The sequence below is a fragment of the Prionailurus bengalensis genome, chromosome A1 (genome assembly GCF_016509475.1).
Source record: "Prionailurus bengalensis isolate Pbe53 chromosome A1, Fcat_Pben_1.1_paternal_pri, whole genome shotgun sequence".
NCBI lineage: Eukaryota > Metazoa > Chordata > Mammalia > Carnivora > Felidae > Prionailurus > Prionailurus bengalensis.
This window is the reverse complement of record NC_057343.1, coordinates 3,940,998-3,963,449: the sequence shown is the minus strand read 5'-3', so window position 1 is coordinate 3,963,449 and position 22,452 is coordinate 3,940,998. Positions and strand designations below refer to the sequence as shown.

General features: G+C 43.1%; 2 protein-coding genes across 9 annotated transcripts in view; one reads left to right on the top strand and one right to left on the bottom strand.

Annotated features, from left to right (window-relative positions):
- SACS (sacsin molecular chaperone) overlaps positions 1-16,155 on the top strand; it is an 86,149-nt gene extending 69,994 nt beyond the window's left edge. For all 5 annotated transcript variants that reach the window (XM_043575135.1, XM_043575116.1, XM_043575140.1 and 2 more), the window contains one exon: positions 3,253-16,155. In XM_043575135.1, coding sequence (XP_043431070.1) covers positions 3,253-14,810 — 11,558 coding nt within the window. In that variant the 3' untranslated portion in view covers positions 14,811-16,155. The remainder of the gene's footprint in view (positions 1-3,252) is intronic.
- A 4,463-nt stretch (positions 16,156-20,618) lies between these two features.
- SGCG (sarcoglycan gamma) overlaps positions 20,619-22,452 on the bottom strand; it is a 133,553-nt gene continuing 131,719 nt past the window's right edge. For all 4 annotated transcript variants that reach the window (XM_043575104.1, XM_043575085.1, XM_043575080.1 and 1 more), the window contains one exon: positions 20,619-21,393. In XM_043575104.1, the coding sequence (XP_043431039.1) occupies positions 21,220-21,393 (174 nt within the window). In that variant the 3' untranslated portion in view covers positions 20,619-21,219. The remainder of the gene's footprint in view (positions 21,394-22,452) is intronic.

Genomic DNA, 22,452 nt, shown 5'->3' with positions numbered 1-22,452 from the left:
ATTGGTTATATTGACGATTCCCATAAATACGAAATTTGGTTTCTGGCTCGTAAGTGATGTGTCATCCACAGCTACTATTACTAGGTATCTTGAAGCCTTCACGGGGCCTGTAGTTTTGAGGTGTAATCAAAGAGGAGAGCGCGACGGCGGTAGGAGTAGGCGGCCTGGCTTCCGCCTGCCGTGGGGGTGCTCTGGGTGATGCCAGCGAGTGACCTCTCCAGTCGGTCACTCTCCTCTTCTAGACGAACTCCAGGAAGGCAGCCGCAGAGTGTCAGCGTGGACTTCCCGGGAAGAAATTTGGTCACCAGTGCGAGTTTTGAGCCACCTTGGCGTGGCCCGTGTTAGAGTAGCGACCCCCCGGGCCCCCGTGGCACCCGCGGTGCTGCCATTTAGACGTGCCCGGTGCCAGATGGAGTGATGGCGGGCAGACGTGGCGCTTCCCTTTCCCTTCTTGACTTGGTCCTTCCTTCCCCTCCTTCCTTTTTGTTTCTCGGAAGGAGTGACCCCCCTCTAGCTTACCGTTGCATTGGACTTTCACTCGCACGTGTATTTGCAGGGAGATTTGGGTGTCCCTTCGCAGTGGAGCGTGGCTAGAACCCATCAGCCGTCAGAGCTGCCGCTGCCGCCTTCTGTACAAGCGAAGCACGGAAAGCTGTCGCCGTGCCCGCGGCCGCGATGCACAGAGTGGCCAGCCAGCTGCGCCTCCGACCAGTCGGCGCAAGTGTAGTGAGCCCCCAGTTAAGGAGAGCGTGCAGGACTGGGGTCTCTTGGAAAGTAAACGTGGAAGTAGTCTCTATGGTATCCTTTTGTCCGTGTCACAAACGTGTCCCGCAGTTAGTAGTGAACGGGAACAAGCGAACAAATATAAACACAAATCAGCGCAGTCTTTGAAGAGTGATTCAGCGGGTTGATGTTACTAGTTTGGAAAGATGGACAGTAGAGCAAAAACCGCTCTTTAAAAGAGTCACTTCGGAGTTAGACAGTCCTGTCTGATGACAGGTTAGGTGAAACGTTTCTGTCTGCAGGGACTCCTTGAGTCCTGAACAGTTGACCTCTTTTGACAGTGCTGATGATTTGAAAGGCCGAGGCGAGAAAAGCCAAGTGGTTTATCAAAATGGCACAAGACTACTTGGCTGATACCGCTGGAGGCGCTTCAGCTTTTCAGCGGCTTTCTGACCCGGGGCGTGAAGATGTTTTTCTGCGTTAACATTCATACTTCAGGGTGAAAAGCTTAAATACAAACTAAATAGAAATCGGGACTTCAGATTGAATCCATCTGAAGCACTTAGAATTGTGTCTTAACTTCATTTTCTCTCTCCTTTATTTTCTCGTACGTTTTTTCAGTTGAGCATGACTGGTGTGTTAGTTGCATGTTATATGTGGTGTGGGTGCTTTATTGGCATTTTACTTATATGTTAATATTAGATTGTTTTCCTGAAGGTGGGTATATGTTTATAAGTTGCCGGTTGCACGCAAGGATACTAGATGGGAGTATCTACAAAATGCACGTCATGTGGCCCCTATTAACATAGAACAGTGTGGTGCATATTTAATGTTTCGTTTCAAAGTGTTCTGAATTTTAATTTCTAACTCTTTTTTGTATCCTTGCAAAATCATATCCTTGCCTTGGGTAGTCTATTAATTCAGTAAACATTTTTTTTAAGAACAATGTTGTTAAAACTTAATTATACAAAGTCTATTTTAATGGGGCACATAGGTCAAGGAGGCTATACTGGCCAAATTGCTGACGAGCTCTTAGGATTTCTTAAGTGTAGCTATGTGACTTCCCCTAAATGACACAATGTAGAAACTGACAGTGTTCAGCATTTGGGTATTGACATCTCCCAAAGGTTGCAAAACTGTGCCCTGGCTTCAATTTCTGTGGCAGTCGTTTTAAAATGTCTCCTTGTAACACGAGGGATCCTTTTCTTGGTAGAAGGTAAAGTCATCTTCCTGAGGTGTAAGACTGTGAGGTAAGGGTGTCCTTTCTCGGTTAAAAAATAGTGATAAACCAGAGTTTCAAGGGGCTTGAGGTGTGCCCTTTTTTTTTTTTTATCATTTTTTCCCCCAAAATTACCCTTGTAGAGTCTAGAAATTGTATGTACATTGGGAGAAAATTGTTAGGTTTCCAGAAGATTGAATTTGAAATGCCATGTATTTATTTATTTATTTATTTGCTGACACAGACCTACAGGTACACAGTATTATTTAAACATTTTTTCCCATTGGTGTTATAACTACTCTAAGGCACTAAATGCACTTGGTGCAAATGCTTGTGCACTAAGTACACAAGCCGTGGCAAGCCCGAATGTTATTTTCTGGACCGGTGGTTAAAAAATCAGCAACAGTCTTTTCCCCGAGACAAAAATCTTAGAGTCTTATTTATAAGCCACCTGCAAGTAGAGCCGCTTGGCTGGGGACAGTCCCACCTGCCCAGCAGCACCTGGCTGCCCCACTTGTTTCTCCCCGAAGCATTTCCACAAAATCCCAGGGCTCCAAAGAGCCCACCGTAGTCAGTCAGAAGTAGAGAGGTAAAAGCTGCCGGGAAAAGTTGTGAATGTGGTCTATACTCGGGCATGTGAACGGAGCAGTCTTGGGACCTAGAACCTCATCCACATCCTCTCTCCGGATGAGAGGATTCAGGGCCCCCACAAGATTGAGTGACACCTACCTTAGGCATCCAGTTAGTACGTGGAAGGAAACTGTGGAAGACCCCTCACGGCCTCAGCTTCAGAGAGTGCTGGTCACTTGCATCTGGGACCCCATTATCACGCCCCTCCCTTCATCCTGCGCAGCTCCTGGAAACACGAAGAAAGGAAAATTTGTATTGCGTTTCCTTATAAATTACTTAGCCTTAAGTAGAATGGTACCTGTTTAAGCTTTTCCCACATTTTCTTTGATGCTTCTTTTGGTGGACAGATAACCACTGAAAGTTATTTTCTGTGTTGATTCTATTTGTAGAAACTTACAGGATCATTTTAAAAATGCATGTAAGTGCATTTTATGGATTGATTTAAAATAAGCGCTCTCCAAAGAGAATCACTTCTCCCATAAATACAAGTGCATATGCAGATTCTCTGTCGTTACTTAAAACTTATTTTAGCCCAGTAATGCTGAATGTTCGCATTTTTACAGTGTCCTTAAACCTTCTAAAAATGGCTTCGTAGTACTACGTAATCTGTAAGACTAGAAGGCTAGACAAGTTAGAGTAGGGTTGTATGTATTTATAACATCTCTGTGTATGATTTACAGGAAGACCGTGTACCCAGCTGCAGCTTCTAAATCCAGAACGATTTGCACGTCTTATCAAAGAAGTAATGAATACATTCTGGCCTGGCCGAGAGTTGATTGTTCAGTGGTATCCGTCTGATGAAGACAAAAATCACCCATCTGTTTCTTGGCTTAAAATGGTGTGGAAGAATCTCTATATACATTTTTCAGAGGATTTGACTCTATTTGATGAGATGCCACTTATCCCCAGAACTACACTAGAAGATGGTCAGGCGTGCGTGGAGCTCATTAGACTCAGGACTCCATCGTTAGTCATTTTAGATGATGAATCCGAAGCACAGCTTCCTGAATTTTTAGCAGATATCGTACAGAAACTTGGAGGGATTGTCCTTAAGAAATTAGATGCCTCCATACAGCATCCACTTGTTAAAAAATACATTCACTCGCCGTTACCAAGTGCTGTGCTGCAGATAATGGAGAAGATGCCGCTGCAGAAATTGTGTAATCAGATAGCTTCGCTGCTTCCCACGCACAAAGATGCCCTTAGGAAGTTTTTAGCTACCTTAACTGATAGCAGTGAAAAAGAGAAAAGAATAATTCAGGAGTTGCCAATATTCAAGCGGATTAACCACTTATCTGGTCAGGGCATTTCCTCGTATACAAAACTAAAAGGCTGTAAGGTCTTGCACCATACCGCCAAGCTTCCACCAGATCTGCGACTCTCTCTCTCAGTCATAGACAGTAGTGACGAAGCTACCATTCGCTTGGCAAACATGTTGAAGATAGAGAAGTTAAAGACCACCAGTTGCTTCAAGCTCATCTTAAAAGATATTGAAAATGAATTTTATTCACATGATGAGTTGACACGCCTTATGTTATGGACCCTTGAGAATCTGTCCTCCCTTAAAAATGAGAATCCGAATGTGCTTGATTGGTTAAGGCCATTAAAATTCATTCAGATTTCGCGGGATCGGATGGTGTCAGCCGGCGAACTCTTTGATCCTGATCTAGAAGTACTAAAGGATCTCTTTTATAGTGAAGAAGAAACCTGTTTCCCACCCACAGCTTTTACCTCACCAGATATCCTGCACTCTTTAAGACAGATTGGTTTAAAAAACGAAGCCAGCCTCGAAGAAGCTGATGTTGTGCAAGTGGCAAAAAAAATCGAAGCCTTACAGGTCAGTTCTTGTCCGAATCAGGAGGTTCTTGTAAAGAAAGCCAAAACACTCTTACTTGTTTTAAACAAGAATCATACGCTGTTGCAGTCATCTGAAGGAAAGATGACCCTGAAGAAAATAAAATGGGTCCCGGCTTGCAAGGAAAGGCCACCAAACTATCCAGGCTCGTTAGTCTGGAAGGGAGATGTCTGCGACCTTTGTGCCCCACCAGATATGTGTGATGTAGCCCATGCAATCCTGGTTGGCTCGTCACTTCCTCTTGTTGAGAGCGTCCATGTGAACTTGGAAAAAGCTTTGGGCATCTTCACAGAACCTAGCATCAGTGCGGTCTTAAAACACTTTAAAATTGTTGTTGATTGGTATACTTCGAAAACCTTTAGTGATGAGGACTACTATCAGTTTCAACATATTTTGCTGGAAATTTACGGCTTCATGCATGATCATTTAAATGAAGGGAAGGATGCTTTCAGGGCCTTAAGATTTCCGTGGGTTTGGACTGGCAAGAAATTTTGTCCCCTCGCCCAGGCTGTGATAAAACCATTCCATGATCTTGATCTTCAGCCCTATTTGCACGGTGTGCCTAAAACCATGGCAAAATTCCACCAACTGTTTAAGGTCTGTGGTTCGATAGAGGAGTTGACATCGGATCATATTTCCGTAGTCATTCAGAAGGTATATCTCAAAAGTGACCAAGATCTCAGCGATCAGGAAAGCAAGCAAAATCTCCATCTTATGTTGAATATCATCAGGTGGCTGTATAGCAATCAGATTCCAGCCAGTCCCAACACACCAGTTCCTATACATCACAGCAAAAACCCTTCTAAACTTGTCATGAAGCCAATTCATGAATGCTGTTACTGTGACATCAAAGTTGATGACCTCAATGATCTACTGGAAGATTCGGTGGAGCCAATCATTTTGGTACACGAGGACATACCCATGAAGACTGCAGAATGGTTGAAAGTTCCATGCCTCAGCACAAGACTGATCAATCCTGAGAACATGGGATTTGAGCAGTCAGGTCAGAGAGAACCGCTTACTGTAAGAATTAAAAATATTCTGGAAGAATACCCATCAGTGTCAGATATTTTTAAAGAACTGCTCCAAAATGCCGATGACGCAAATGCAACAGAATGCAGTTTCATGATTGATATGCGAAGAAATATGGACATTCGAGAGAATCTTCTAGACCCGGGGATGGCGGCTTGCCACGGACCTGCTCTGTGGTCATTCAATAATTCTCAATTCTCCGATTCAGATTTTGTGAACATAACTAGGTTAGGAGAATCTTTAAAGAGGGAAGAGGTTGACAAAGTTGGAAAATTTGGTCTGGGATTTAATTCCGTGTACCATATCACCGACATTCCCATCATTATGAGTCGAGAATTCATGATAATGTTCGATCCGAACATAAACCACATCAGTAAGCACATTAAAGACAAATCTAATCCTGGGATCAAGATTAATTGGAGTAAACAGCAGAAAAGACTTCGGAAATTTCCCAATCAGTTCAAACCGTTTATAGACGTATTTGGCTGTCGGTTACCTCTGACCGTAGAAGCCCCTTACAGCTACGATGGAACTCTTTTCCGACTGTCCTTTAGAACGCAACAGGAAGCCAAAGTGAGTGAAGTTAGTAGTACCTGCTACAATACGGCAGATATTTATTCTCTTGTGGATGAATTTAGTCTCTGTGGTCACAGGCTTATCATTTTCACTCAGAGTGTGAACTCCATGTATTTGAAGTACTTGAAAATCGAGGAGAGCAATCCCAGCTTGGCGCAAGATACGGTGATCATTAAGAAAAGCCCCTGCTCTTCCAAAGCAGTGAGTGCCCCTGTCTTAAGTGTTTTAAAAGAAGCTTCTAGGCTCATGAAGAGTTGCAGCAGCAGTAATAAAAAGCTTCCTGCCGATGCCCCCAAGTCGTCTTGCATTCTTCAGGTCACAGTTGAAGAATTTCACCATGTGTTCAGGAGGATTGCTGATTTGCAGTCACCACTTTTCAGAGGTCCAGAGGATGACCTAACGGCTCTCTTCGAGATGGCTAAGTCTGGCCAGTCGAAAAAGCCGTCAGATGAGTTGCCTCAAAAAACAGTAGAGTGTACCACATGGCTGATATGCACCTGCATGGACACAGGAGAGGCTCTAAAGTTTTCCCTGAATGAAAGTGGGCGAAGACTAGGGCTGGTTCCCTGTGGGGCCGTGGGGGTTCTGCTGTCCGAAATCCAGGACCAGAAGTGGGCTGTGAAGCCACACGTGGGAGAAGTGTTTTGCTATTTACCCTTACGAATAAAAACAGGATTGCCGGTTCACATCAATGGGTGTTTTGCTGTTACTTCAAACAGAAAAGAAATCTGGAAGACAGACACGAAAGGACGATGGAATGCCACCTTCATGAGGCACGTTATTGTGCGGGCTTACTTGGAGGCCCTCAGCGTCCTACGCGACCTGGCTACTAATGGGGAGCTAATGGATTATACTTACTACTCGGTGTGGCCCGATCCTGAATTAGTCCATGATGATTTTTCTGTCATTTGCCAAGGATTTTATGAAGATATAGCTCATGGAAAAGGGAAAGAACTGACCAAAGTCTTCTCTGACGGATCTACGTGGGTTTCCATGAAGAACGTGAGATTTCTGGATGACTCTATACTTAAAAGAAAAGATGTTGGCCCAGCAGCCTTCAAGATATTTTTGAAATACCTCAAGAAGACCGGGTCAAAGAACCTCTGTGCTGTTGAACTTCCTTCTTCAGTAAAAGCAGGATTTGAAGAAGCTGGCTGCAAACAGATACTGCTTGAAAATACCTTTTCAGAGAAGCAGTTTTTTTCTGAAGTGTTTTTCCCAAATATCCAAGAAATCGAAGCAGAGCTCAGAGATCCTTTAATGAACTTTGTTCTAAATGAGAAAATTGATGAGTTCTCAGGAATTCTTCGTGTTACCCCATGTATCCCTTGCTCTTTGCAGGGGCATCCTCTGGTTTTGCCATCAAGGCTAATCCACCCTGAAGGACGCGTCGCCAAGTTGTTTGATACTAAAGATGGACGCTTTCCTTATGGCTCCACTCAGGATTATCTTAATCCTATTATTCTGATTAAGCTGGTTCAGTTAGGTATGGCCAAAGATGACATTCTGTGGGACGACATGCTAGAACGTGCACAGTCAGTGGCTGAAATTAATAAAAGCGATCACGCTGCTGCTTGTCTGAGAAGTAGCATCCTGTTAAGTCTCATTGATGAAAAGCTGAAAATCAGGGATCCTAGGGCAAAGGATTTTGCTGCAAAATATCAAACAATCCCCTTCCTTCCATTTCTGACAAAGCCGGCAGGATTTTCTTTGGACTGGAAAGGTAACAGTTTTAAGCCCGAAACCATGTTTGCGGCAACTGATCTCTACACGGCTGAGCACCAAGATATAGTTTGTCTCCTGCAACCAATTCTAAATGAAAACTCCCATTCCTTCAGGGGGTGTGGTTCGGTGTCACTGGCTGTTAAGGAGTTTTTGGGATTACTGAGGAAGCCGACAGTTGATCTGGTTGTGAACCAGCTGAAAGAAGTTGCAAAGTCAGTTGACGATGGGATCACATTGTACCAGGAGAACATCACCAATGCTTGCTACAAATACCTTCATGATGCAATGATGCAAAATGAGGTCACTAAGATGTCAATTGTTGAAAAGCTAAAGCCCTTTAGCTTCATTCTAGTTGAGAATGCATATGTTGACTCAGAAAAAGTGTCTTTTCACTTGAATTTCGAGGCAGCACCCTACCTTTATCAGCTGCCTAATAAATACAAAAACAATTTCCGTGAGCTTTTCGAAAGTGTGGGCGTGCGGCAGTCATTTACTGTTGAGGACTTTGCCCTTGTTTTGGAATCTATTGATCAGGAGAAAGGAACAAAGCAAATAACAGAAGAGAATTTTCAGCTTTGCCGGCGAATAATTAGTGAAGGAATATGGAGTCTCATTAGAGAAAAGAAACAAGAATTTTGTGAGAAAAATTATGGCAAAATATTACTGCCAGATACTAATCTTAAGCTTCTCCCTGCCAAATCTCTATGCTACAACGATTGTCCCTGGATAAAAGTTAAGGACACCACCGTGAAATACTGTCATGCTGATATACCCAGGGAAGTAGCCGTGAAACTAGGAGCGGTCCCAAAGCGACACAAAGCCTTGGAGAGGTACGCCTCCAACATCTGTTTCACGACACTTGGCACAGAATTTGGGCAGAAAGAGAAGCTGACCAGCAGAATCAAGAGTATCCTTAACGCCTATCCTTCAGAAAAGGAAATGTTGAAAGAACTTCTTCAGAATGCCGATGATGCAAAGGCCACAGAAATCTGTTTTGTGTTTGATCCTAGACAGCATCCAGTTGACAGAATATTTGACGATAAGTGGGCCCCCCTGCAAGGGCCAGCGCTCTGTGTGTACAACAACCAACCTTTCACGGAGGATGACGTCAGGGGAATTCAGAACCTTGGAAAAGGCACCAAAGAAGGAAATCCCTGTAAAACTGGGCAGTACGGAATAGGATTCAATTCTGTGTATCATATTACCGACTGCCCTTCTTTCATTTCTGGCAATGACATCCTGTGTATCTTTGATCCTCATGCCAGATACGCACCAGGAGCCACATCCGTTAGTCCTGGACGCATGTTTAGAGATTTGGATGCAGATTTTAGGACACAGTTCTCAGATGTCCTGGATCTTTACTTGGGAACCCACTTTAAATTGGATAATTGCACAATGTTTAGATTTCCTCTTCGTAACGCAGAAATGGCAAAAGTTTCGGAAATTTCTTCAGTTCCGTCATCAGACAGAATGGTCCAGAACCTTTTGGACAAACTGCGGTCAGATGGGGCAGAACTTTTAATGTTTCTTAATCACATGGAAAAGATTTCTATTTGTGAAATAGACAAAGGTACTGGAGCCCTGAATGTGCTGTATTCTGTAAAGGGCAAAATCACCGACGGGGACAGACTGAAAAGGAAACAGTTTCACGCATCTGTAATCGATAGTGTTACGAAAAAGAGACAGCTCAAAGACATACCAGTCCAACAGATAACCTATACTATGGATACTGAAGACTCCGAAGGAAATCTTACTACGTGGCTAATTTGTAATAGGTCGGGTTTTTCAAGTATGGAAAAAGTGTCTAAGAGCGTTATATCGGCTCACAAGAACCAAGATATTACTCTCTTCCCACGTGGCGGAGTAGCTGCCTGCATTACTCACAACTACAAAAAACCCCACAGGGCCTTCTGTTTCTTGCCCCTCTCTTTAGAGACGGGATTGCCGTTCCACGTGAACGGCCATTTTGCTCTAGATTCAGCCAGAAGAAATCTGTGGCGGGACGATAATGGAGTTGGTGTTCGCAGTGACTGGAATAACAGTTTAATGACAGCATTAATAGCTCCTGCATATGTTGAGTTGCTAATCCAGCTAAAAAAGCGCTATTTCCCTGGTTCTGACCCCACACTGTCGGTTTTGCAGAACACACCGATTCATGTGGTGAAGGATACTTTAAAGAAGTTTTTATCGTTTTTCCCAGTTAACAGGCTTGACCTACAACCAGATTTATATTGTCTAGTGAAAGCACTTTACAGCTGCATTCACGAAGACATGAAACGCCTTTTACCTGTTGTACGGGCTCCAAATATCGATGGCTCGGATTTACACTCTGCAGTTATAATTACTTGGATTAATATGTCTACTTCAAATAAAACCAGACCGTTTTTTGACAACTTACTGCAGGATGAATTGCAACACCTGAAGAATGCAGATTATAACATCACGACCCGCAAGACGGTGGCAGAGAATGTCTATAGACTGAAACACCTCCTTTTAGAAATCGGTTTCAACTTGGTTTACAACTGTGATGAAACTGCCAATCTGTACCACTGCCTTATAGATGCGGATATCCCTGTTAGTTACGTCACCCCTGCTGATGTTAGATCTTTTTTAATGACCTTTTCTTCTCCTGACACTAATTGCCACATTGGGAAGCTGCCTTGTCGTCTCCAGCAGACTAACCTAAAGCTTTTTCATAGTTTGAAACTTTTAGTGGATTACTGTTTCAAGGACGCAGAGGAAAATGAGATTGAAGTGGAGGGACTGCCCCTTCTCATTACACTGGACAGTGTTTTGCAGACTTTTGACGCAAAACGACCCAAGTTTCTAACAACGTACCATGAGTTGATTCCATCCCGCAAAGACTTGTTCATGAATACGTTATATTTGAAATACAGTAATATTTTATTGAACTGTAAGGTTGCAAAAGTGTTTGACATCTCCAGCTTCGCTGATTTGTTATCCTCTGTGTTGCCTCGTGAGTATAAGACCAAAAATTGTACCAAGTGGAAGGACAATTTTGCAAGTGAGTCTTGGCTTAAGAACGCGTGGCATTTTATCAGCGAGGCTGTAAACGTGAAAGAAGATCAAGAAGAAACACAACCAACATTTGACATTGTTGTCGATACCCTAAAAGACTGGGCGTTGCTTCCAGGAACAAAGTTCACCGTTTCAGCCAACCAGCTTGTAGTCCCTGAAGGTGATGTTCTGCTTCCTCTGAGTCTCATGCACATTGCAGTTTTTCCAAATGCCCAGAGCGATAAAGTCTTTCACGCGCTCATGAAAGCTGGCTGTATCCAGCTTGCTTTGAACAAAATCTGCTCCAAAGACAGTGCATTTGTTCCTCTGTTGTCCCGTCACACTGCAAACATAGAGAGCCCCACAAGCATTTTAAAGGCCGTACATTATATGGTTCAAACATCAACCTTTAGAACCGAAAAATTAGTAGAAAATGACTTTGAAGCACTTCTGATGTATTTCAACTGCAATCTCAGTCACTTGATGTCCCAAGACGACATAAAAATTTTGAAGTCACTTCCATGCTACAAATCCATCAGTGGTCGCTACATGAGCATCGCAAAATTCGGAACATGCTATGTACTCACAAAAAGTATTCCTTCAGCTGAAGTGGAAAAATGGACACAGTCGTCGTCATCTGCATTTCTTGAAGAAAAAATACACCTAAAAGAACTCTATGAGTTGCTCGGCTGTGTACCTGTAGATGATCTTGAGGTATATTTGAAGCACCTCTTACCCAAAATTGAAAATCTCTCTTACGATGCAAAATTGGAGCACCTGATCTATCTTAAGAATAGGCTGTCAAGTATTGAGGAACTGTCAGAGATCAAGGAACAACTTTTTGAAAAACTGGAAAGTTTACTGATAATCCACGATGCGAACAGTCGACTAAAGCAAGCGAAACATTTTTATGATAGAACGGTGCGAGTTTTTGAAGTTATGCTTCCCGAAAAATTGTTTATTCCTAAGGACTTCTTTAAAAAATTGGAACAGCTTATAAAGCCCAAAAATCAAGCCACATTTATGACCTCCTGGGTGGAATTCTTGAGAAACATTGGACTAAAGTACATTCTTTCTCAGCAACAGTTGCTGCAGTTTGCTAAGGAAATCAGCGTGAGAGCTAATACAGAAAACTGGTCTAAGGAAACACTGCAAAATACAGTTGATATCCTTCTCCATCACATATTCCAAGAACGAATGGATTTGTTATCTGGCAATTTTCTGAAAGAACTTTCTCTAATACCGTTCTTGTGTCCTGAGCGGGCCCCTGCAGAGTTCATTAGGTTTCATCCTCAATATCAAGAGGTCAATGGAACGCTTCCTCTCATAAAGTTCAATGGGGCACAAGTAAACCCCAAATTCAAGCAGTGTGATGTGCTCCAGCTCTTATGGACATCCTGCCCTATTCTTCCAGAGAAGGCCACACCCTTGAGCATCAGAGAACAAGAAGGTAGTGACCTTGGTCCGCAGGAACAGCTCGAACAAGTTTTAAGTATGCTTAATGTTAACTTGGATCCTCCTCTTGATAAGGTCATTAATAACTGCAGAAACATATGCAACATAACAACATTGGATGAAGAGATGGTAAAAACTAGAGCAAAGGTCTTAAGGAGCATATATGAATTTCTCAGTGCAGAAAAAAGGGAGTTTCGGTTTCAGCTGCGGGGTGTTGCTTTTGTAATGGTGGAAGATGGTTGGAAACTCCTGAAGCCTGAGGAGGTAGTGATAAATCTAGAATACGAATCCGATTTTAAACCTTACTTGTACAAGCTGCCTTTAGAACTTGGCACGTTTCACCAGTTGTTCAAACACCTAGGTACTGAAGATATTATTTCAACCAAGCAATATGTTGAAGTGTTGAGCCGCATATTCAAAAATTCTGAAGGAAAACAGTTAGATCCTAATGAAATGCGCACGGTTAAGAGAGTAGTTTCCGGCTTGTTCAAGAGTCTGCAGAATGATTCGGTCAAGGTGAGGAGTGATCTCGAGAACGTCCGAGACCTCGCGCTGTACCTTCCAAGCCAGGATGGCAGACTGGTGAAGTCGAGCATCTTAGTGTTTGATGACGCGCCACATTACAAAAGTAGAATCCAGGGGAATATCGGCGTGCAGATGTTGGTTGACCTTAGCCAGTGCTACCTAGGGAAGGACCACGGCTTTCACACTAAATTGATAATGCTCTTTCCTCAAAAACTTAGACCTCGTTTATTGAGCAGTATACTTGAAGAACAGCTAGACGAGGAGACTCCCAAAGTTTGTCAGTTTGGAGCATTGTGTTCTCTTCAGGGAAGATTGCAGCTACTCTTGTCTTCGGAACAGTTCATCACAGGACTGATTAGAATTATGAAGCATGAAAATGATAATGCTTTCCTGGCCAATGAAGAAAAAGCCATAAGACTTTGCAAAGCCCTAAGAGAAGGATTGAAAGTGTCCTGTTTTGAAAAGCTTCAAACCACACTGAGAGTTAAAGGTTTTAACCCTATTCCCCACAGCAGAAGTGAAACTTTCGCTTTTTTGAAGAGATTTGGCAACGCGGTCATTCTGCTATACATACAGCATTCAGACAGCAAGGACATTAACTTCCTGTTAGCATTGGCAATGACGCTGAAGTCTGCGACGGACAATCTGATCTCTGACACTTCGTATTTAATTGCTATGCTAGGTTGCAATGATATTTACAGGATCAGTGAGAAACTTGACAGTTTAGGAGTAAAATACGACTCTTCTGAACCATCGAAACTTGAACTTCCGATGCCCGGCACTCCAATACCTGCTGAAATCCATTATACTCTGCTTATGGATCCAATGAATGTTTTTTACCCGGGAGAATACGTTGGGTACCTTGTTGATGCTGAAGGTGGTGATATCTATGGATCGTACCAGCCAACGTATACGTATGCAATTATCGTACAAGAAGTTGAAAGAGAAGATGCTGATAATTCTAGTTTTCTGGGAAAGATCTATCAGATTGATATTGGTTACAGTGAATATAAAATAGTTAGCTCTCTCGATCTCTATAAGTTTTCAAGGCCCGAGGAAAGCTCTCAAAGCAGAGACAGTGCCCCTTCTACACCGACCAGCCCTACCGAGTTCCTAGCCCCTGGTCTACGAACCATTCCTCCTCTTTTCTCCGGCAGAGAGAGCCAAAAGACCTCATCCTCGAAGCATCCGTCCCCCAAAAAGCTCAAGGTGAATTCTTTACCAGAAATTTTAAAAGAAGTGACATCAGTGGTGGAGCAAGCTTGGAAGCTTCCAGAATCGGAAAGGAAAAAGATCATTAGGCGGTTGTATTTGAAATGGCACCCTGACAAAAATCCAGAGAATCATGACATTGCTAATGAAGTTTTTAAACATTTGCAGAACGAAATCAACAGGCTAGAGAAGCAGGCTTTTCTAGATCAAAATGCAGACAGAGCCTCAAGGCGAACATTTTCAACCTCAGCATCCCGATTTCAGTCAGACAAGTACTCGTTTCAAAGATTTTATACTTCATGGAATCAAGAAGCAACGAGCCATAAATCTGAAAGGCAACAACAAAATAAGGAAAAAAGCACACCTTCAGCTGGACAGACTTACTCTCAGAGGTTCTTTGTCCCTCCCACTTTCAAGTCAGTTGGCAATCCGGTTGAAGCGCGTAGATGGTTAAGACAGGCCAGAGCAAATTTTTCAGCTGCCAGGAATGACCTTCATAAAAACGCCAATGAATGGGTGTGCTTCAAATGTCACCTCTCTACCAAGTTAGCTTTGATCGCCGCTGACTACGCTGTGAGAGGGAAGTCCGATAAAGATGTAAAGCCCACCGCACTCGCACAGAAAATAGAGGAGTACAGTCAGCAGCTTGAAGGACTGACGAATGATGTCCACACGCTGGAGGCCTACGGCGTAGACAGTTTAAAAACAAGATACCCTGATCTGCTTCCTTTCCCGCAGATCCCAAACGACAGGTTCACTTCTGAGGTTGCTATGAGGGTGATGGAATGTACCGCCTGTATCATCATAAAACTTGAAAATTTTATACAACAGAAGGTGTGAGGTATTTAAAGGAAAAAAAAAAAAAAGCAGAGCCAGACCTTGACTGTGTTGTAGCACAAATATGAATGCTGTACGTCCTTAGGCTTCATTGCCAGTTAGTTATTTAAGAATGGTAAAGCACATTGCAGGTTGTTTGGGAAGAACTTTGGAGTTGTTGTTAACATGCATATCAACAGAGGACCTTAGCCGACTTTAAAAGAAAATTATTTGAAGATGGTAAGCTGCAGAATTGCTAGATGTATTTGAATGGCTAGGATGGCACATTATTGAACTGCACTTTATGTAACCAAAGCTTACGGTTTGTTCGATGCGAGTCTGTGTGTGTCCGTGATCAGGATGGAGGTATGTTTTATGTTTTTAACGCGGTATTTTTGAAGGAGCTTATGAAACACTGGACATATCACTGGTTTCAACAAATAAGGGGAATCAAGTCTTTGGAGCTGATCGTTTCTTTAATTAGATCCTCTTTTGGATGCATCATTATCAGCTGGATCTGATTATGAATTTGTTGCAATTTTACATCGTAAATAGTACATTTAAAAAATGGTACAGTATTTTAATCCTGAATATTACTTGATTAAGAGTATGCACATAGTACTCCTTAGGGTGCACTGAGTGCACTTTACATCTTTCTTTTAAGTGGTTTTTTACACCTTATGTTTACAGGCTCCTTATCTCATGAAGATGATGTTTGGAAAACTCAAAACGGCCGCAGTTCTCATCACCAGATGTTAATATCGCGTCCAAGAACTGCGTACCAAAACGACATTTGTCAACTGTTAGAACATTCGCTTTCTGTTTGTACATATTTTCCACAAATATCATAATTTATATAGCGTGACTGAACAGGATGCAATCTTTTGTTGTCTAAAGGTGCTGCAGTTAAAACAAAGCTTTTCTTTCCACATGGCACTTAGTGGAGTTTCTTGGATTTTACTTTTGAAGACGTTAAAAAATCAGTGTGAAATCCTTGTGACAATGTCCAGTAGCTTGTGACAGTTTATTGCATTTTCCCCATGGATGATTCAGAACTGACATTTGATTTTTCTCATGCTTGAGTGTCCTCCTATATTGTATTCACTTCGGCATATTTCTTTGGCAGAATGTAAAAGAGAGGTAATGATCATTATTAGTTTATATAAGTGTGCTGGCTGTAAATGATGCTAAATATAATATTTTATGCAATTAAGGGCTTATGGAACATATTAAAACTTTTTTACTTTTATTGGTAATAAGGAATGTTTGTGCCTCCACTATTGTATTGCTTCTGGATGTGAAGCTATGTAATTACTTCTGCTATTATATTAAGTGCCATACTTTTAATAAAGCAAATGTACATATGAAATTATTGTAACTGGTATTTCCTGAAAAGCAAACTTAGTACCTTCCTATATAAAGTTTTTGATATGTGCATATATGTATGTTTATTGGAAATATTTAGGGTAGAATTTTTTATTACGTTTTATATTAGCATTTTAGTAGGCTCTCTTTTATGATTGAATATAAAGTACTTGATATATACTGAGTTTATTAGGTGCTCATTGGTTTTGTTAAGACTTCATTTTTCCTTTTTAGGGAATATGATTAGCTGACATATACAGTATGGGTGTATATACATATATACATATGTATCTTCGGAAGTAGGCCCAGTAAATACGGTTCTTCCATAGGTGGAGGCCGAATTGGTATTTACCTTGCCCCAGCAGAGGGCCGCATGTCTGGGGCTAATTTACACTTGAGCCCTAACAGAAAATGTTCATCATTAACACCTGAGGCACAGGTCTTCAAGGCTAGGTAGACCAGAGCCAAGAGTTTACTGTTCTGGGGTTTAGCAAATTCTGGATCGCTAGCTGTCTGGAACTGCCTTGAGAAGAGCTTGCTCCTTTGAAACTCACACTTAGCACTTGGAACATATTTTACTGTTTTTTGATACTGAAATTTACACAGAAAACCTTGTCTGGCCATTGTGCTAGTTGAGGTTAGTTGGGGTTCTTTTTCTATAGTTATTTAAAAAAAAAAAACAGGTTCATAATCCCTTATATAAAACCCTTGGATCCAAATCTATTTCAGAAATCAGACTTTAGAAAGTTAATACGAGCATTCCCATCAGGGTTGGGTAGCGCTCTTAAACACATTAAATTCCTGCTGGGAAACCGATGGACACTCACACTAAGCTGAATGCGCAGACGTGATAAATAACCTCACCTTAAGTTAGGTCAGATCTTGCCACCAGTAGTTTGCAGCAGATGCATTTGCAAAGTGTTCAGATTTTTGGAGCTTTTTGGACTTTGAAATTCAGGGTTAGGGAATTTTTGACGTGAAGTAATTTTTGTATTTTCTTATTTTATGCTTTCCCCCTATTTTGCTTTTCCTCCTTTTGGAAAATGGAAACTGGGCCTGCGTGTGCAGCAGCTGCAGTCCAGGAAGGAGCGGGCTGGTTCTTCACTGCCAAAGCGGGGGTAGGGGGGGTGGGGAGGTGGGGAGGGAAGCGCCCCCTGCAGGCTGAGCTGTTCACAGCGTCCACGGGGAACTCAGGGAGACCCCCTGCAGACCAGTTTCAAAGGCAGCGGGGAGGGGGGGGGGGACGCTGAGAGCCCAAGGATGATGCTGGCAAAATGTACAAATCGTTTTAATAAAGAGGGGTTCACGGGTCTGATAGGCAAGTGTGTGGGATTCTCTCCTGTCAGTGCCCATGGACATCTTCCCTACTAAAGACGTGCTGCAGATCTCAAGGTTAAAATTTGTAGTGCTGGGAGAAACGACCAATTACAGGTTTTAGTCATGCATTAAGCAGGGTTCTACCTGAGAACCCAGGACCAGAAGGTGCATGGATACACATACGTGAAGACCTCTATTTCCGGGAAGTGACCGTGATTGTGGGGGCCGGCGAGCGTGCAATCCAGAGGGCAGGGGGACACCACAGGTGGGCAACTCCCCCAGGCGGGGTTCAAGCCCAGTCTGCCCATGGACCGTCCTCACCCTTTGGCTTCCAAAGCTTTTTCCACTGAGCAGATATGGCTGAAAGTGCCATTCATTCATTCGCTCATTCAACAGCCCCTCAGCATTGTGCGCAGGCGTTAGGGCAGGTGTTGGCGGTGTGAAGGCCCGCGTTCCATCCTGGCTGTCGGTTTGCACAGACCGGTGAGAATTGTCTGCACTGGGAGCCCAGTCTACTCGTATGCTAAAGCCAGCATGAGATTTTATTTAAAACTAAGAATTATGTGTTTAAAATGCATATTCTTTCTCTCATGGTTGGTAAGCGGCTCGGGAAATACCCTCATATACTCTGACCACAAAGCTGGGATCTAAGAGGACAAAATCGAAGTTGCACTGTCTCCACGGTAAAAAATGGACTTTTACTTAGCGCCGCCCTTTGAGCCACCTGTTCTACCTGATAACAAGCGTTTGGTTTTGAAACCACAGCAAGTCTGAAGTGGAACCTAACGTAGGGCAAACTGCTACCACTGAGTAGGAAGCGTTCTGGGGAAGGAAGGGGCAAAAAACTAAAGCTCACACCGCCTAACGGCCTTAGTGTGAGGGGCTGGCTCTGCCTTGAAAGGAGCAGCTTCTGCTCTTTCGCTGACCCCCAAAGCCGAGATGAACCTGGTGGGTGGATGGGCCGGAAGTTCTCGTGCACGTGCAGCTCACCCCTTCCTCTTACCTGGCATGTGGCTGCCTTTGGAACAGGTGCCTCCGTCTGGCCTGGGCATGGCCAGCTACCGAAGGCAGGGGCCCACATCCTGCCCGGCTTGGGAGAGCTTCCTGTGATACGCAGCTGTCAAGGCTTAGGGAGGCCAGTCCATCTTGCTGCAAATCAAATTGTTTCTACTATGAAAGCTAACATTTTGCTCTTCACCTCTCTGACTCGTGTCCACTCAGCTGGCTTGGAAATGGAAAAAGAGGGGCTATTTTTGAGGTCACATATCAACACTCGATGGTCTACATACAACCACTTGGTATACAGGAGTATCAGTGCACATAACTCATCAGGTATGTCCGTTAGGGATGGTCATCGTCATGATCTTACACCTTTAATGAAAATTTAAATTACACTGCATTGACGTGTTCAAAAAGGTGTGTGTAATACATCTGAGAACACTACCTATCTAAAAGCTTTGATTCTAAGCAAGGATAAATTCCTTACCACTCTGGAGAATGCAGCCACCCATACCAATTTCTTTCATGATGATTCCAGATAGCAAAAGAGCGAAAAAACACCTAATTTATGTCTTTTATTCAAAGGGTTCTAGCCCCCATACTTTCTCCTTGATTCTTTTTCTTGACCTTGCGTCAACCGAGCTTGAAGACGTTTGTTTTGCACAAACAGGGAGCAGGAGAGCATATGACAAAACAAAACAAAGGCAACACTATTTACCGTGACAGTGGGAATGTTGTCACAAGAAAGCAGACATTAACTTAAAAAAATCAGGACTTAACTAAATGGAAAAAGGTGAAATACCAATTTAAAATCTAAAAACACCCATCCCCTACGAAACTGGAGATTGTGTTTTTTGTTTTTGTTTTGTTTTCTTTTGTTTTTTAGAGACGGCGAGCAAATGGGGGAAAGGGGCAGAAAGAGAAGGAGAATCCAGCTCAGTGTGGAGCCTGACTCCGGGCTGGATCCCATGACTCTGGGATCATGACCTAAGCCAAAATCAACAGTTGGATGCTCAACCGACTGAGCTACCCAGGCGGCCCTAGTCAAGCTTGCTCTTAACCAGGACACATGTAATTTTCCCTCCGTACTTTCCATTTTTTTTAACGTTTATTTATTTTTGAGACAGAGAGAGACAGAGCATGAATGGGGGAGGGGCAGAGAGAGAGGGAGACACAGAACCGGAAGCAGGCTCCAGGCTCTGAGCCGTCAGCCCAGAGCCCGACGTGGGGCTCGAACTCATGGACCGCGAGATCGTGACCTGAGCCGAAGTCCGACGCTTAACCGACTGAGCCACCCAGGCGCCCCTGTACTTTCCAGTTTTTACGCACATAGCAATTTGAAAATCCAGGATTTGTTGTAAGTGGGCTACACTGTTAGATGAACACCTTGTTAACATATTAGAAACAGGGTTCCCTTTTCTGCTCTCTGTTCTGAGTGCAGAAAATGAATCTGAACTGATGTTTATAGTTACAAATCCTATAAATAGGAAGTTACAATGCTGTTGGTCCTACCACGTCTTGTGCTACTTGGAGATTCTAATTACAGCAACTGGTAAAACACAAAAACGAAACAAAACAATACAAAACATTAAAAAACCAAAAAGCCACCACTCTATGACGACCGGCATTTAACAAAATGAGCGAGCGATTCATTCACACAAAGCTAGCCCGTTTTCACAGGCTCAGTGTGTCCTGTTTGATTTCTACAGTGGCATGTGCAACCCATTGGTATTAAACATATTTTCAAAAATGAAGAGAGTCTACGGAGCAGCCAGTCCGTTACTGTTGTGTCAGAAGTAAATACACAGGCTGGGCAGTTATGAGTCCCACCCCCTCCTGGCTCTCTGATCCTGGTGGGCGACAAAACCCCTTTGGACTTGGGTTACTTCACTTGTCAAATGAATATCATCCCATTTACAGTTACCATGTAGTTGGTGTTTGGATGGAATGAGACAATATGCCAGAGTTTTTTGAAGCGAGAACAGCCGTTGACATGTAGGCTCATGTTTTGGTTTCGTTTCACCGGCTATTAGATGACCTTCTGACTTGTCCTAGCTGAACCTTTTTTTAATCACCAGGAACTTGGGGGAAAATGATACCTACCTCAGAATGCCGGAGTGAGGATTAGAGGACATAAAAGACAAACTGAAGTTTGTGAAAATGTAGGTCGATTTTTATTGCTTGTTGACTATGCATAAAGAAAACATGATTGATTTTGTAGAATTTATTCCCTTGACTACATGTTGAAAATCAGATCCACCTAAGTCCCCTTAAAACCTGAAGATTTTCTTGTGAGACCTGACACGCTGTGCTTTAAAATGAGTGTGTGGGTTTCAGTGATATAATGGGACCACATTGAACTTTGGGGGCATTTAGACCAATGCTGTTTCCGTGGGGAATAAGATATTCACAACTGAACAGCCTAAGTTAATTCCACACAGCAATTCAATCTTTCACTGTAGATTATCTACAAGAAAGAAAAGGAAAAGTCACAGCGGTTCTGATGAAAATAAGTGTAGTGGAACAAACATTTCCTTGTTTGCTGTTGCTAGACGTCTGTGTCTCATAAGTACACAGCATTCTGAGAGCGTGTAGTTGCAATCTTCTTCCGTTGGCACGTTTTTCCGTCCTCCGACTTCCCATCCACCATCTCGGTTTTATAGGATGTTAAGTTGCTCAGTGTGAAGGCCCGAGGTCGGTACCGTAAAGCTCACGGACACGAGGCAGGCGTTCGGTGGAAGATGCAGGTGGTTTAGAGGCAGACGTGACTGCTTTCGTGGCACGTCGTACCCGCGCCAGCCACGGACAGGTAAAGCTTCCCATCTGGACACACACAGATTTCATAGAGTTCTTGTGAGCTGCCGGCAGAGCCCTGAGTCCCCTGAACCAACTTGGGTAAACACACGGTTTCAGCGTCAAGCACGAGCTGTTTGGGAGAAAACAAGAGATGAAGTGGTCCAGTGGGATGAGCGGGACAGCATGAAACTCGTATCTCCAAATGCTCCAAACAGATTAGTTTTTTCTCCACATAGAAAATGAAATGAGGCACGGGACTTAAGTCTTAGATGATCATTATATGATCAGATTTTCTTTCTTTAAAAAAATTTTTAATGTTTATTTTTGAGAGAGAGAGAGAGAGAGACAAAGCACGAGCAGGGGAGGGGCAGAAAGAGAGGGAGACACAAAATCCGAAGCAGGCTCCAAGGCTCTGAGCGGTCAGCATGGAGCCTGACATGGGGCTCGAACCCACAAACTGGGAGATCATGACCTGAGCCGAAGTCAGACGCTGAACCAACTGAGCCACCCAGGCGCCCCTAATATTTATTTATTTTTTTTTGAGAGAGAGAGAGAGACAGAGAGAGAGAGAGAGAGAAAGAGAGACAATCTGAAGCAGGCTCCAGGCTCTGAACTGTCAGCACAGAGCCAGATGCGGGGCTCGAACTCACAAGCCATGAGATCATGACCTGAGCCAAAGTCGGACGCTTAACCCACTGAGCCACCCAGGCGTCCCTTCACAATTTTTACCTGTGAATGTTGGGATTTCTGTTGATTTTGTTTTCCTAGAAGAGGCAATTACATTCATCCAATTAGCCACCAACCATTTCCCTAGTTTCTAAAATATTTGAAACTCTGCTGCCTTCTCGTAGGTGTGGAGGAACAGCAGACACACAGATTAACACCAACTGAAAGTGAGTAAAAACTATTGGGGTTTTTGCTCCTATTCTAGTTGAAACTGAAATGTAAACAAATGTTCATTAGTTGAGGTTTGAAATTCTGGGAACGAAGAAAGAAGAACCCTCTCGAGTAGCCAAATCTCACCCATTCCAGGGTGCTCGCTTGTTAGCAGGAATTAAGGTGTGTCACAGGCAGGCCGAATGTTCTTCCTTGCAAACAAGGCTGGACTCTTCTTTATTTACATACTCTTATCTACAAACTCCAATCTTATTTTTTTAACTTTTAAAAAATTTTAAGTTTATTTAATTTG